General features: G+C 41.9%; 1 protein-coding gene across 2 annotated transcripts in view; it reads right to left on the bottom strand.

Annotated features, from left to right (window-relative positions):
- Positions 1–6837: 6837 nt before the first annotated feature.
- Positions 6838–13985, bottom strand: part of LOC115095641 (tyrosine-protein phosphatase non-receptor type 20-like) — a 154503-nt gene continuing 147355 nt past the window's right edge. For both annotated transcript variants that reach the window (XM_029609640.1, XM_029609639.1), the window contains exon 13: positions 6838–7420. In XM_029609640.1, coding sequence (XP_029465500.1) covers positions 7340–7420 — 81 coding nt within the window. In that variant the 3' untranslated portion in view covers positions 6838–7339. The remainder of the gene's footprint in view (positions 7421–13985) is intronic.

Genomic DNA, 13985 nt, shown 5'->3' with positions numbered 1-13985 from the left:
TCCCGGTTTTGGTGCATGCCAGGTTTTTAAAATTCCCTTAAAAGGGTATATTTTCACTTTTGTACACACATATACAGAGCATGTATAAAAAAAAAGGGTGGTCATTCCTGGGTGGGGCCAACAGTTATGTGTGTAAGTCGCTATTTTAAAAGACACTTGTGTGTGCACATTTTTCGTGTATTTTACACCTGCTAATTATCTGGTGTAAGTGATATTAAATTTATTCCATAGTAATGACTGGGTGGGAGGTCTGGGTGAACTGGGGGAAGTTCAGGCTGAAGAACCAGGAGGGTCTCGATGACATGGAGAAGGACTGAGCAAACTGGTGGACTAACTGGTTAAACTGATAATTTCACTCACGCGGTATGTTTTAAAATACACTGATTTACGTATTGCACTGTAAAGCCCGACTTGCATAAGTCCTACTTCTGCCATTTCTCCTTCCACTTCGTCATTGTATCCTCCTTTACCACTTCTCCTTCTGTCGCCTCGTCTAGTTGCCCTCCCTCTCCTCTCCTCTCCTCTCCTCACTAGTGCTCCACAATGTTCTAACAGCATTGACTACCAGTGGATTTGGTGGCCAGGCTTTTATAGTTGTCCTGAGTGAGTGGTGTATTCTTGGTTAAATTCTCATTGTTATTTTGTCCAAATACTGTTTTCTCCCCTGATATTACTGGCTTTGTTCAAGCTAAGCTGAAGATCATGTGGTACCATGCGGGTAAGCATTCGTTTTAAAATGATATTAAAAAAACGCAATGATAAAACAGCTTGTTTCAATGTATGTTATTTCCAGATGAAATGAAACAGAACTCTCAATGAAATTCATTGGCTCCTGCTCTGGTCTGGTCTCTCATCTCATTACTACTGCAAAAAAACTTAGCACCAACAAATTTTAAAAATTAACCCCCTCCCTGGGCCTTCGCCAGACCCCACTCTGGTCGATGCTTATTTTTTGCATGGGGTCTCTGAAGTCCAAATGGAGCAGGAATGATTTCAAAATGATGCCAGCTGCATTGTACAGCTAATTTCAAATTAGGCCTCAGTGAGGCAGAAGCAACTGGAGATCCCATGGAGGAGGTAAAAGGCATTAAATGAGGTGGGATAGGTATAACTGAAAGCTCCTCCCTGGGCTTCTATCTTAACATTTCAGCTGTGCTAAGTTTTGTTTTGGCAAGGGGAGGGGGTCCCTGGCCCCTTAGTTTCCTTTCATTTTTCATTTTTTCCTGTTTCTTTTGTTTCAGATAAATAAATGAAACAAATAAAATCAATCATCAAGTGAAACAAATATCTCACAAAAATGAAAAAACATTTTTTTTTAATGCATGCCACTGTGTTATTACAGAAAAATCATCACGCAGGGAAGCTGGAACCAATTTTTATAGTGGGGGTCCAGCAAATCCATTTTAGACCCATATAATAGCAGCCTGTATCCAGGGAGCATAAACAACTGCGCATCTTGGCATATATGAACGCATATGGCTGTGTGTAGCTTTATCCTAGTATTTTATAATCCATGTGTACAGTATATACAGGTTTTATAAAAATCAATTATCATTCTCTATCACGCGACATAAATGTGTATGTAGGCTTTCACAAAAATACATGCAATGTATTGAAACACATATATCAATGCATTGAACACACATACGTTTCCAACTTAGTTTAAAAATATATGCATGTAAGGAAAGTAGGACTTATATGTGTAGGTTGACCAATTTTAAAACATTCATGCATCAAGGAAATTACCAGTTTTACCAATTAGTCCACCAGTGCACCCAGTCCTTCTCCGGGTCATTGAGAACTACCTGTCTCCACAGCCTGAACTCCCCCCAGTTCACCCAAATCTCCCATCTAGTCCATACTACACAATAAACATATTTAATATTATTTATGCCAGATATTTAGCAGGTGTAAGGATATGTAAGTAAATTGGAAAATGTACGTGTGAAATTGACTTTTAAAATAGCAACTTCCATGCGTGTTGGCCCCACCCTGGAATGCCTCTAGACTGCTCCATTTTTCCATGCATACATGTGCACTTGAAAGTGAAAATACACATCTATTTTTCACTTTTATAAAATAAAGAGTACGAGAGTAGAGGCTACTTATGTATGCTTATGCTAATTTTTACATGTGTAACATTGTGAAAATTCACCTTCTAGGATCTGCTGCAGCATCCTTAGCACCTGTAGTTCCAATCCTATGTCACTATGCTGTATTTGTGTTTAGCATTAGGAAAGCACATAGGGCGATATTAGCCATGTTTATTTTGGGGCTTTTAAGGCTGAGTCACCCAGAGTAATCAGGCAATTTTATCATACTCAAGTAAATAGCGTTATAGAGTAGACATTCAAAAATACATTGCCAAGTGGTTCAGGCTTTTCTACAACATTTCTTTTACAATAATACTTTCCAGCAAGCCAAGTACAATTTAAGATGTATATATGATCATTGCACAAAGGAGTGCTATTTACTCATTAATACTTTCCTTTATTTAATCACAATGATTTATATTTTAAAGGACAGATGACTAAAACATATAATAAAATCAGATTTGAATGAACCCCACAAATTTTTAGTATCAAATTGAATAATTTAAAATATGTTTCTGTGCTCTTGCTAGACATGTAATAATGAATGCCATTTCAGCACCCGGGCATCTAATTAAGCTGGTGCAGAGTTGTTCTTTGGTAAGAATCATGTGCCAAACTTCAGTTTAGAATAATTGAATTTAAGCTAATCCTGCTTCTCTACATAACCCAAGAGTTCTGGATACGTTTAGCAGGTTGTTGTCACGGGAGGACTGACCATTTGCACAATAGGGCAGTGTCCGAGGGCCCACAGCATTCTCCCCTAGCTTTGACTGGGTGGTTAAAGACCAAATGATCCTTATTGCCCGAGGGTCCAGGTCATTGTCAGCTGCCCCTGGTCACTACTGTTTTCTATCAGAACCTCTCAATTTTTCTCTTCTTCCAGTTCAGTGCCATAGGCTTTCTGCTGATATATATATATATATATCTATATATATATATATATATCTATCTATATATAGGTGAATTTTAAAAGCCTGACGCGCGCATCAATTAGGGGATGCACCGAGCAGATTTTAAAAGCAGCTGGGAAATGAACGTACATACTGCTGCGCACACAAATGAAATGTTTCCAAAAAGGGGAGGGCCATGGGCTGGGTGGGGCATGGGTGTTCCCGGATTTTAACATGATATTTGCGCGTAAATACATGTGACATTAAAAAAAGTATCTAGGCAGATCAACAGGGTTTTAAAGGTCAAGGCTATTAAACTAGGGGAGTTTGGAAGTCCTATCCTTTAACTCGGCCAACTGGGAATGAACTGGGAAAAATTGCAATGTTGTTGGCATGCGTCTTTTAAAATCCCTCACTTAGAAGGAAGAAGCAGCATTTGCAAACACAGGCATACACCCACTTGTGCATGCAGTCAGGCTATTTTTTTTTTTTTTACATGTATGCATATTTGGGCGCAAGCTGACAGTCGCCCATGTGTGCGCCGTTTTGAAAGTTACTGTCATAGAAGGTAATTTTCAAAAGGATTTACACATGTTAAACTAGCATATATCGTGGCATATATTGTGGCATTTTTCAAACTGACTGGGTAAATGTATCATCGGTACATGCTAGAGATATAAAGTTCCTGGATGGAATAAATGACATTTTTATAGAGCAATTGGTTCAGGAACTGACAAGAGAGGGAGCAATTTTAGATCTAATTCTCAATGGAGCACAGGATTTGGTGAGAGAGGTAACAGTGATGGGGCCGCTTGGCAATAGTGATCATAATGAGGTAGATCTTTAAAAAGTACGCGCGTGCGAACAAAAGTACGCCGGATTTTATAAGATACGCGTGTAGCCACGCGTATCTTATAAAATCCGGGGTCAGCGCACGCAAGGCTGTACAAAATCGGCAGCCTGCGCGCGCCGAGCCGTGCAGCCTGCCTCCGTCACAATGCCCCCGGACCCACCCCGGACCGCCCCCTGACCCCCGAACATGCCCCCTCCTGCCCCTTTTATGAAGCCCAAGGACTTACGCGCGTCCCAGGGCTTTGCGCGTGCCGGCGGCCTATGCAAAATAGGCGCAGGGCTTTTAAAATCTAGCCCATTATGATCAAATTTGAATTAATGACTGGAAGGGGGACAGTAAGCAAATCCACAGCTCTCATGATAAACTTTCAAAAGGGAAACTTTGATAAAACGAGAAAAATTGTTAGAAAAAAACTGAAAGGAGCAGCTACAAAGGTAAAAAGTGTGCAAGAGGCGTGGTCATTGTTAAAAAATACCATCCTAGAAGCACAGTCCAGATGTATTCCACACATTAAAAAACGTGGAAAGAAGGCAAAACGATTACCGGCATGGTTAAAAGGGGAGGTGAAAGAAGCTATTTTAGCCAAAAGATCCTCATTCAAAAATTGGAAGAAGGATCCAACAGAAGAAAATAAGATAATGCATAAGCGTTGGCAAGTTAAATGTAAGACATTGATAAGACAGGCTAAAAGAGAATTTGAAAAGAAATTAGCCGTAGAGGCAAAAACTCACAGTAAAAACTTTTTTTAAATATATCCGACGCAGAAAGCCTGTGAGGGAGTCAGTTGGACCGTTAGATGATCGAGGGGTTAAAGGGGCACTTAGGGGTAGATTTTAAATACTTGCGCGATTGCGTACTTTTGTTCGCGCACTAGGCGCGAACAAAAGTACACTGGATTTTATAAGATACGCGCATAGCCACGCGTATCTTATAAAATCCGGGGTCGGTGTGCGCAAGAGGCTGCACATTTGTGCAACCTGCGCGCGCCGAGCCCAGCGCGCGCTGCCTGTTCCCTCCGAGGCCACTCCGCTTTCAGAACGGCCTCGGAGGGAACTTTCTTTCGCCCTCTCCCCACCTTCCCCTCCCTTCCCCTACCTAACCCACCCCCTAACTTTGCGCGCGTCGGCCAGCAACCCCGCTCCGTCCTCCGGTCCCGGGGGCTGGTCCAGAGGCCTCGACCACACCCCCGGGCCGGTGCCACACCCCCGGGCCCACCCCTGAAATGCCGCGGCACGCCCCAGAAACGCCGCGTCGTTTCGGGAACGCCCCCGGACACACCCCCTCCCGCCCCTTTTCAAAAACCCCGGGACTTACACGCGTCCCGGGGCTTTACGCGCGCCAGCGGCCTATGCAAAATAGGTGCGCCGGCGCACGAGGGCCCTGCGCACGTAAATCCAGAAGGATTTATGCGCGCAGGGCTTTTAAAATCCGCCCCTTAGAGAAGATAAGGCCATTGCAGAAAGATTAAATGATTTCTTTGCTTCAGTGTTTACTAAAGAGTATGTTGGGGAGATACCCGTTCCGGAGAAGGTTTTCAAGGGTAATGATTCAGTTGGACTGAACCAAATCACAGGGAACTTAGAAGATGTGGTAGGCCTGATTTATAAACTGAAGAGTAGTAAATCACCTGGACCGGATGGTATACAGTCCAGGGTTCTGAAGGAACTAAAAAATGAAATTTCAGACCTATTAGTAAAAATTTGTAACCTATCATTAAAATAATCTATTGTACCTTAAGACTAGAGGATAGGATGTAACCCCAATATTTAAAAAGGGCTCCAGGGGCGATCCGGGAAAATACAGACCAGTTAGCCTGACTTCAGTGCCAGGAAAAATAGTGGAAAATGTTCTAAGCATCAAAATCACAGAACATATAGAAAGACATGGTTTAATGGAACAAAGTCAGCATGGCTTTACCCAAGGCAAGTCTTGCCTCACAAATCTGCTTCACTTTTTTGAAGGAGTTAATAAACGTGGATAAAGGTGAACCGGTAGATATAGTGTACTTGGATTTTCAGAAGGCATTGGATAAAGTTCCTCATGAGAGGCTTCTAGGAAAAGTATAGGTGGCGATGTCCTTTTGTGGATTACAAACTGATAAAGGTGGCGATCCTTTTGTGGATTACAAAAGGTATAGGTGGCGATGTCCTTTTGTGGATTACAAACTGGCTAAAAGATAGGAAACATAGAGTAGGATTAAATGGACAATTTTCCTTTCTAGGAAAAGTATAGGTGGCGATCCTTTTGTGGATTACAAAAGGTATAGGAGGCGATGTCCTTTTGTGGATTACAAACTGGCTAAAAGACAGGAAACAGAGAGTAGGATTAAATGGACAATTTTCTCAGTGGAAGGGAGTGGGCAGTGGAGTACCTAAGGGATCTGTATTGGGACCCTTACTTTTCAATATATTTATAAATGATCTGGAAAGAAATATGATGAGTGAGGTAATCAAATTTGCAGATGATACAAAATTGTTCAGAGTAGTTAAATCACAAGCAGATTGTAATAAATTGCAGGAGGACCTTGTGAGACTGGAAAATTGGGCATGAAAATAGCAGATGAAATTTAATGTGGATAAGTGCAAGGTGATGCATATAGGGAAAAATAACCCTTGCTATAGTTACACAATGTTAGGTTCCATATTAGGTGCTACAACCCAAGAAAGAGATCTAGGTGTCATAGTGGATAACACATTGAAATCGTCGGTTCAGTGTGCTGCGGCAGTCAAAAAAATAAACAGAATTTTGGGAAGTATTAGGAAGAGAATGGTGAATAAAATGGAAAATGTCATAATGCCTCTGTATCGCTCCATGGTGAGACCCCACCTTGAATACTGTGTACAATTATGGTCGCTACATCTCAAAAAACATATAATTGCGATGGAGAAGGTACAGAGAAGGGTGACCAAAATAAGGGAAATGGAACAGCTCCCCTATGAGGAAAGACTAAAGAGATTAGGACTTTTCAGCTTGGAGAAGAGATGGCTGAGTGGGGATATGATAGAGGTGTTTAAAATCATGAGAGGTCTAGAACGGTCTTAGTCTTTCAGATAATAGAAAGATTAGGGGGCACTCCATGAAGTTGGCATGTGGCACATTTAAAACTAATCGGAGAACTACCTTTTTCTGAGATATAACAAACTAAAAATAAAGTTTATTATATGTATATGCTGCCTATTATCTTCCTGGATTTACCTTTTACAGAGGCATATACACTGGCATGCTTTCCTGGCATTCTATATTCAACAAGAGACACAGTAAAAAATGTGCCTACTTAATCCAATGATTGGTAACACAGTTGCCAATTTGTTTTACATGGAATTCACATTATCTGATAAATTCAGGTACTTCCAGGATCTGAATTTTCTAACCAGATGACGTTTTGCTGCTCTGGAGAACTTCTAGTTCAGCACTTCTAGTTCTAATGTTCAGCACGTATAAAACTGGTAGCTTTCAACAATATTCATTCAGTCGCATGCTCTCCCACAGGCCATGAGTTTCTCTTATTGCCAATGATCTGTATCCGTTCCTGGAATGCTTTGTAGAACTTCAAGCACTGTTTTATAGCAAAATTGATATTGATCCTACATATAAAATGTAAAAAGAAATTCAGTCATGAAATTCCTTATAAATTAATATGTTAAATACATTTATGTCCCTACAACTGCATCTTAAAATCCTCTGTACTGAACACAAGAACTTTGTTCTAGCAGCGTCCTGTGCTTAGCATACATATTAAAGAGAAATTCTCAAAGCCGTTTAAGATGGCTTGTTATAAATTGCCTAGGGTTAGTGAGCATAATAGTATGTATGTAATCTGATTTCATGCATACATATATACATAACACAAGAATGATGGCAGCAAAGCACCAAAATGGTCTATCAAGTCTGCCCAGCAAGATTGTTATGGTAGAATCTGCCGCGCCATGCAGGTTACCCCCATGTTTCTCTTAAGGATAGTAACTGCCGCTCCTTGCACTTATCCCCAAGCCTTATGATAACCCATAAAATTTACTGCTAGCAACATTTTTACTGGGTAATGAGCCTTTTTGAAAATTCAGTTAGTGCTGCTTGACTTGCTTTGCTTATGGACTTGGCTGTAGAAGCCGTCCTGTGTTTTTTCCCTTATGTCTGCATATCAGTACCCCAGACCATAAAAGTCGAGGCCTCATTGGTTGTTGTCTGAATCCAAATTCCTCTTTTCCCCTTGCCGTTGAAGCAGAGAATATACTTTTATGCACACAAAAAATACTCGTTCTGGGGGCATAGAGTTGGAAATTACACACATGGGGTGAATTTTCAGAGTTATGTCCAGCTGGATTTATGCATGTAAGGTGGTTACGTGCGCCGAGCCTATTTTGCATAGACCCGGCAATGCGCGCAAGCCTCGGGTCGCGTGTATGTCCCGGGGCTTGAAAAAAGGGGTGGGGAATGGGTGGTCCAGGGCAGAGCGGGGGCATAGCCAGAGGCCTCCGTAGGGCCTCTAGGCTGGGGGATCGCGTGCCGGCACTTGGCCAGCGCGCAACCTACACCTGCCCAGAGGCAGGCGCAACTTGCAAAACAAAGGTATGGGGGGGGGGGGGGGGGGGGTTTAGGTAGGGTTGGGAGGCGGGTTTCCGAGGGAACAGGGAAAGCTATCGGGGCTCCCTAGGGCTCGGTGCGTGCAAGGTGCACAAGTGTGCATCCCCTTACGCATGCCAACCTCGGATTTTATAACATGCGTGCGGCTGCTCGTGCATGTTATAAACCTAGCTTGATGGACTCTCTACCTGGGTAACATCAAGCTTGGTTGAGAGAACATTGCACAAGTCTCATCTTTGGGTGAATTTCCTCACTGTGAAGGTCATAAAATCTTCACAAGAGTGCACTGTTCTGTTCGTACGTCACACTCTGCATGTCAAAGTAGCCCCTGACCCCTACACTAATACCGTCCTAAACCTCACCTCGAGTAGCTAGGTGGGCCTCCTATAGAGGTATAAATACCTACCTAGTCTGAGGGCCTTATAGCTAGTCTCTCTCTCTCTCTTTTTCTCTCTCTCTCTCCTTAAAATATTGAAAACACTATTTGTGAAAACATCACAAAGTGCAATAAAGCCATATCACATGGCTTAACACAAATGAAAAAGGTGTGGTTAAAATCCGCATTAAAACTGGCCCACTTGGCCAGAAATGCTGTCCCCCCCTCCCTTCCCCTAACTAACCCACCCCTCGGCCCTACCTAAATCCCCCCCCCCCCCACACACACACACACCTTATCTTGCTGAGTTATGCCTGTCTCTGGCGAACTTGCGCACGCTGGCTCGCCATCCCCTGGCACAGGCCTCTGTGCCAGAGAATTCAGTGCTGCCCCGGACCACCCATTGTTTAAAGCCCCGGGACATAAGCGAGTCCCGGGGCTTGCGCTCGCTGCCGAGCCTATGCAAAATAGGTTTGGCTTGCGCAGGGGTAGGTTTTGGGGGGTTATGAGCGTAACCCTTTGAAAATCTACCCCAATAGTACTTCCTTCTTCTAACAAGATGTCTGCAAAGTTTGAAGGTCAGGAGCAGTGCTGAGCGCTGAAATACCTGGCAACTGTCCAGGGCCAAGTGTTGGGTTTAAATACTAGTGAAGACTATATGGCTATTATAAGCGGTGGACAAAAGACAAGTAATCCACCATTTTAGGCATACACAGAAAGTTTTTCTTATCAGTAGTCTGGCAATATATCAAAAAAGGCTACACAAAGAGAATTGTTCTGCGCATGTGCAAGGCAAGAATTTAGTTTACAGATGCAAGGTGGGCTGGAAGAGAGACCGCTGCTGACCAGAACTGAACAGTGAGAAAGATTCAGCGCCTCCAGTATTGTATATCTGTTTGTCTGTCTGTTTTGTTATTTGTCACAGGTGTTCTCATAAGCACCTGTTGTGTACATATGTGAATATATATGCACACACACACATCTCATACAGAAAATATAGCTTGTCATTGTTTCACAAAAGACAGTCTCTGTTGTTATTCTCTTTGTCTGTCATAAGGCATATCTCATTCCAAAAGAACCTACAACAAGGATTTAACGTGCAGCACCTAATTTATAAAATCCTAACTGCTGGCAAAAACTAACATTATGTAGCACATATATGGAAATGTTAAAAGTCAATGCACACAAGTATTCAAGGTATGGAAACAGAATATTAATTACTTAGGACCGAATGTCATAAAATGTTAGTAAAAAAATATGAGCTAAATTTTAGCTCACATTTTCTTTATTCACGTGATAAAATTGGGTTAACTCCCAATGTATGGTAATGGTATGTTAATGTATCAGGAGTTTTAAAATGTGCAGTAACCTCAAAAAGTGCAATCATGCTCAGCATGCATAAATTATGATTTATGGATATAAAAAATGTTTTCTGCACAGAAAAATTTTGTGAGCACAAATATTGTCTTCTGTGTAAAAAACAAGATTTATGTGCACAAAACATTGTTGGGTTAATTTTCAAAATGCTATGTGGATAAAAATTAGCATATACACATGTAAGTAGCATTAACTCGCTATTCGATATTTTAGAAAATTAAAAAATACATATACATTTCTGCTTTCACATACATATATATATTTGCATAAAAAAAGAGGCAGTTTAGGGCATGTCCAGGCAGGGCCAACACTTACGCATATACATTTGTCAACTTATTTGCATTTTTTTAACCTGATAATTATCTGGCACAAGTGATATTAAATGTGTTTGTGTAGTACTGATTGGGTGGGAGGTCTGAGCGAACTGGAGGAAGTTCAGAATGAGGAGCGTCTCGATGACTTAGAGAAGGACTGGGTGAACTGGTGTACTAATTGGTAAACTGTTAAAAGTTTATTTACATGCATAGGGGTTATTTTCAAAAGGATTTACATGCTTAAAACTAGAATTTACTTGTATAAAAGCACTTTATGCATGTTAGTGGGCTTTTGAAAATTATTACGATATATGATACTTTTATATGTGTAAATTCTTTTTAAAATTCTCATGTTTTAAAACTGGCTGACTTAAATGAGTAAATCCTACTTTACTTTTGCATGTAAAATATACAAGCATATACTTTTAAAATAGTTAGAAAAAGTGCATGTGTTCAATGCATTGATATCCGAGGTTTTAATGCTTTGCATGTATTTGCGCATAAGCCTGCATACGAGCTTATTTTATAAAACGTGTGTAGATCGGCCAATGGACATATATGCATAAATATGACACCACATGTATTGTTTGACAGTTATCCTCAATGTGTGTGCATAAAAATAATTGTGCACAAAACATTTTCTGCATATTTAAACATTACCTATGCACAGAGAACTTGATTTGTGCATAAATTGGGCCTGATTTTCAAACACATTTACATGATTAAAACTGGGATTTACACATGCAAATGCACTTTACTCGTGATGTGGGGTTTTGAAAATTCCTATAGTATATGCCATTGAATTGTCAATAGGTTTTACCCATTATAAGTGCAGATAACACATGTAAATGGCTTTTGAAAATTTCTAGAATAGTAAAAAACATTTACATGTGTAACTCCTTTGAAAATGTACATGATTGTGTTTTATGTGCTTAAATTCTGTGTAGAGGACCCCTGTACCACAAACTTCGGTTTCAGTCCCATAAAGCATAGCCCCAATAAATTTTTTGACAACTCTGACCAGGTGTGAAATTTCTGGTGTTAAGAAACAATGAGTTAAAACCTACATGCCTCTAATTTAAATGCAAGAATATTAATCTATATGCACATTTTTATACTGCTTTTGCATACGTTTTTGTGTAAGCAAAATTCCTTGCTGCATGAAGCATAAAGTCTGCGCACATAAAGGGGTAAATTTTTAAAGTTATGCGCGGGCGTAGATTTGTTTGCACATCCCGTCGCAAACAAATCTACGCCCAATTTTAAAACATGCGCGCACTGCCAAGCGCTTGTTATAAAATCCAGGGTCGGCGCGCGCAGGGGGGGTGCACAATTGTGCAACCTGCGCGTGCCAAGCCAAGCAGCCTGCCTCTGTTCCGGCCCCCCCCCCACCTTCCCCTACCTAACCCTCCCCCCAGCCCTAACTAAATCCCCCCCTACCTTTGTTCAGAAGGTTACGCCTGCCCAAGGCAGGCGTAACTTGCGCGCGCCGGCCAACTGCCGGCACGCCATTCCCCGGCCAGGGGGCTGGTTCAGAGGCCTCAGCCAAGCCCCCAGGCCGGCACCACGCCCACGGCCCCACCCCCATAACACCCCCGAATGCCACGCCGCCCCCGACGCACCTCCCGATATGCCCCCGACACGCCCCCAAGCAAGGCCCCGGGACTTACACGCATCCCGGGGCTTTGCGAGCGCTGGCAGCCAATGCAACATAGGCGCGCCGGCGCACAAGTGCCCTGCGCGCGTAAATGAGCTGGATTTACACACACAGGGCTTTTAAAATCTGCCCCAAAATGGGCAAATGTTTACAGATAAAACTGTGTAAACAGCCCAGCACACCTTATTACATTGGAACATTAATTTGTCATTGCCATGCTATTTAATAGGGGGAAATTGTTAATTCTGAAATGACATGAAAAATGTTACAGAACTGCCTGGTTCGTTATGCATCATTTTAGAATCAAACATGCTGGGCCTGGTCTTATAGGAGAGACCAGTAGGGATGTGAATCGGGCTTCGGACGATTGAAAATATCGTCGATATTTTCAAAATCGTCTGAAATCGGGGGCTCCCTCGAAACGATAGGAAAACCCCACGATATTGTTCGTGGGGGTTCTCTTATTGTTTTGGGAGAGGGCGGGAAAAACAGCACACAAAATTAACCCGCTAAACAAAACCGCGATCGGGCCCGATGAAAAAAAAAACACATGTGAATCGGAACCGGAATCCGAACCGATTCTGGTTCCGATTCACATCTCTAGAGACCAGAAGTTTTTACCATTGTAAGCAACCAAATATGAATACTGACCCCACAAGAGGGACACTGACTTCATAAGATGAATGCTGACATGTATGTTTCAACAGAAAAACAAGATGAGGAACTTTTGACCAGAATAATAAGATGTGACCAGGTTATCTGATCTGCCTAATTAACTTATTCGCTATGGCTTCTTTATACAAACAATGAGCTAAGACTGCTCAGGACATGACAACAACCCAAATCTGCCCGGAGACAAAAAACAGCTTATCCAAAGGGCAGTATATCAGTTCAGATCACATAAAAGCACTGACACCGCAAAACAGCTCGCAGGTCAAGAGGTTGTAAGACCGAGATCATACCCTGGTCCGGATTCACCAGGCAGCAAGAGCAGTGACGCCCCCCCCCTCCTTTGGAAGAGGGGGGCCAGCACTCTGAAATGAAGAAACTACTCCGTCCATCCCAATGTTTGACTATACATGATCTATACAAGCTCGTTAGCTGCATTTTGTTTACTGTGAACCGATGAGATGTTCCCAACGTTCGTCGGTATATAAAAGAATATAAATAAATAAATAAATAAATAAATCTTACATATTCATATTTTGCCCATTAAAAGCAGCAGGGGAGAGGGTTCAAAGGAGCTGACAAAAGAAAAACCATTAACACCTGAAGTCGACACTCGAGCCCACACCCTCTGCCGCTCTCTGTGATGAAGCTGATGAACTCTGGTGTCCTGTAAGACTGTACACAAGAAAGCCTTGCTGTTACCCGGCTGTTCGTCTTGAACCTGCCTTTTCTTCTCCAGGGCTCACACCAGCCTTAGCCCAGTAAGCAACTGGGACCAAGATTGCCTACTCCCTTCGGCAGAGACTGCAGCTGAGACTGCTTCAGGGTGAAATGGAAGGTAATTTCCTATAGTTATGGAGGTAGTTAACTAATTATGTTTATGAATATACCCTAAGCAAGTCAAGTTCTCTGATATGTTAAGTTTACAAATGATACAGAGCTTTACTCAATATAAACCAATGCTGAGCTGCAAGCACTGTAGAGACGTATTGTATATTTTATTCTAACCACTAAAACTGAAAAATCTGACAAATAAAAGTCTGATTCTGTAGAAAAACCCTATAGTCTTTTCTGAGCTATTCAGATTACATAGGTATAGGAGGTGATAGAGGTTATTGTCTGGAGCACCACCTATCCAGACAGGTGTGGGAGAATTGGAAGAAAATGCACTATAT

The sequence above is a fragment of the Rhinatrema bivittatum genome, chromosome 7 (assembly GCF_901001135.1).
Source record: "Rhinatrema bivittatum chromosome 7, aRhiBiv1.1, whole genome shotgun sequence".
Lineage (NCBI taxonomy): Eukaryota > Metazoa > Chordata > Amphibia > Gymnophiona > Rhinatrematidae > Rhinatrema > Rhinatrema bivittatum.
The sequence above is the reverse complement of the archived record's forward strand: the minus strand, read 5'-3'. Positions and strand labels throughout refer to the sequence as shown.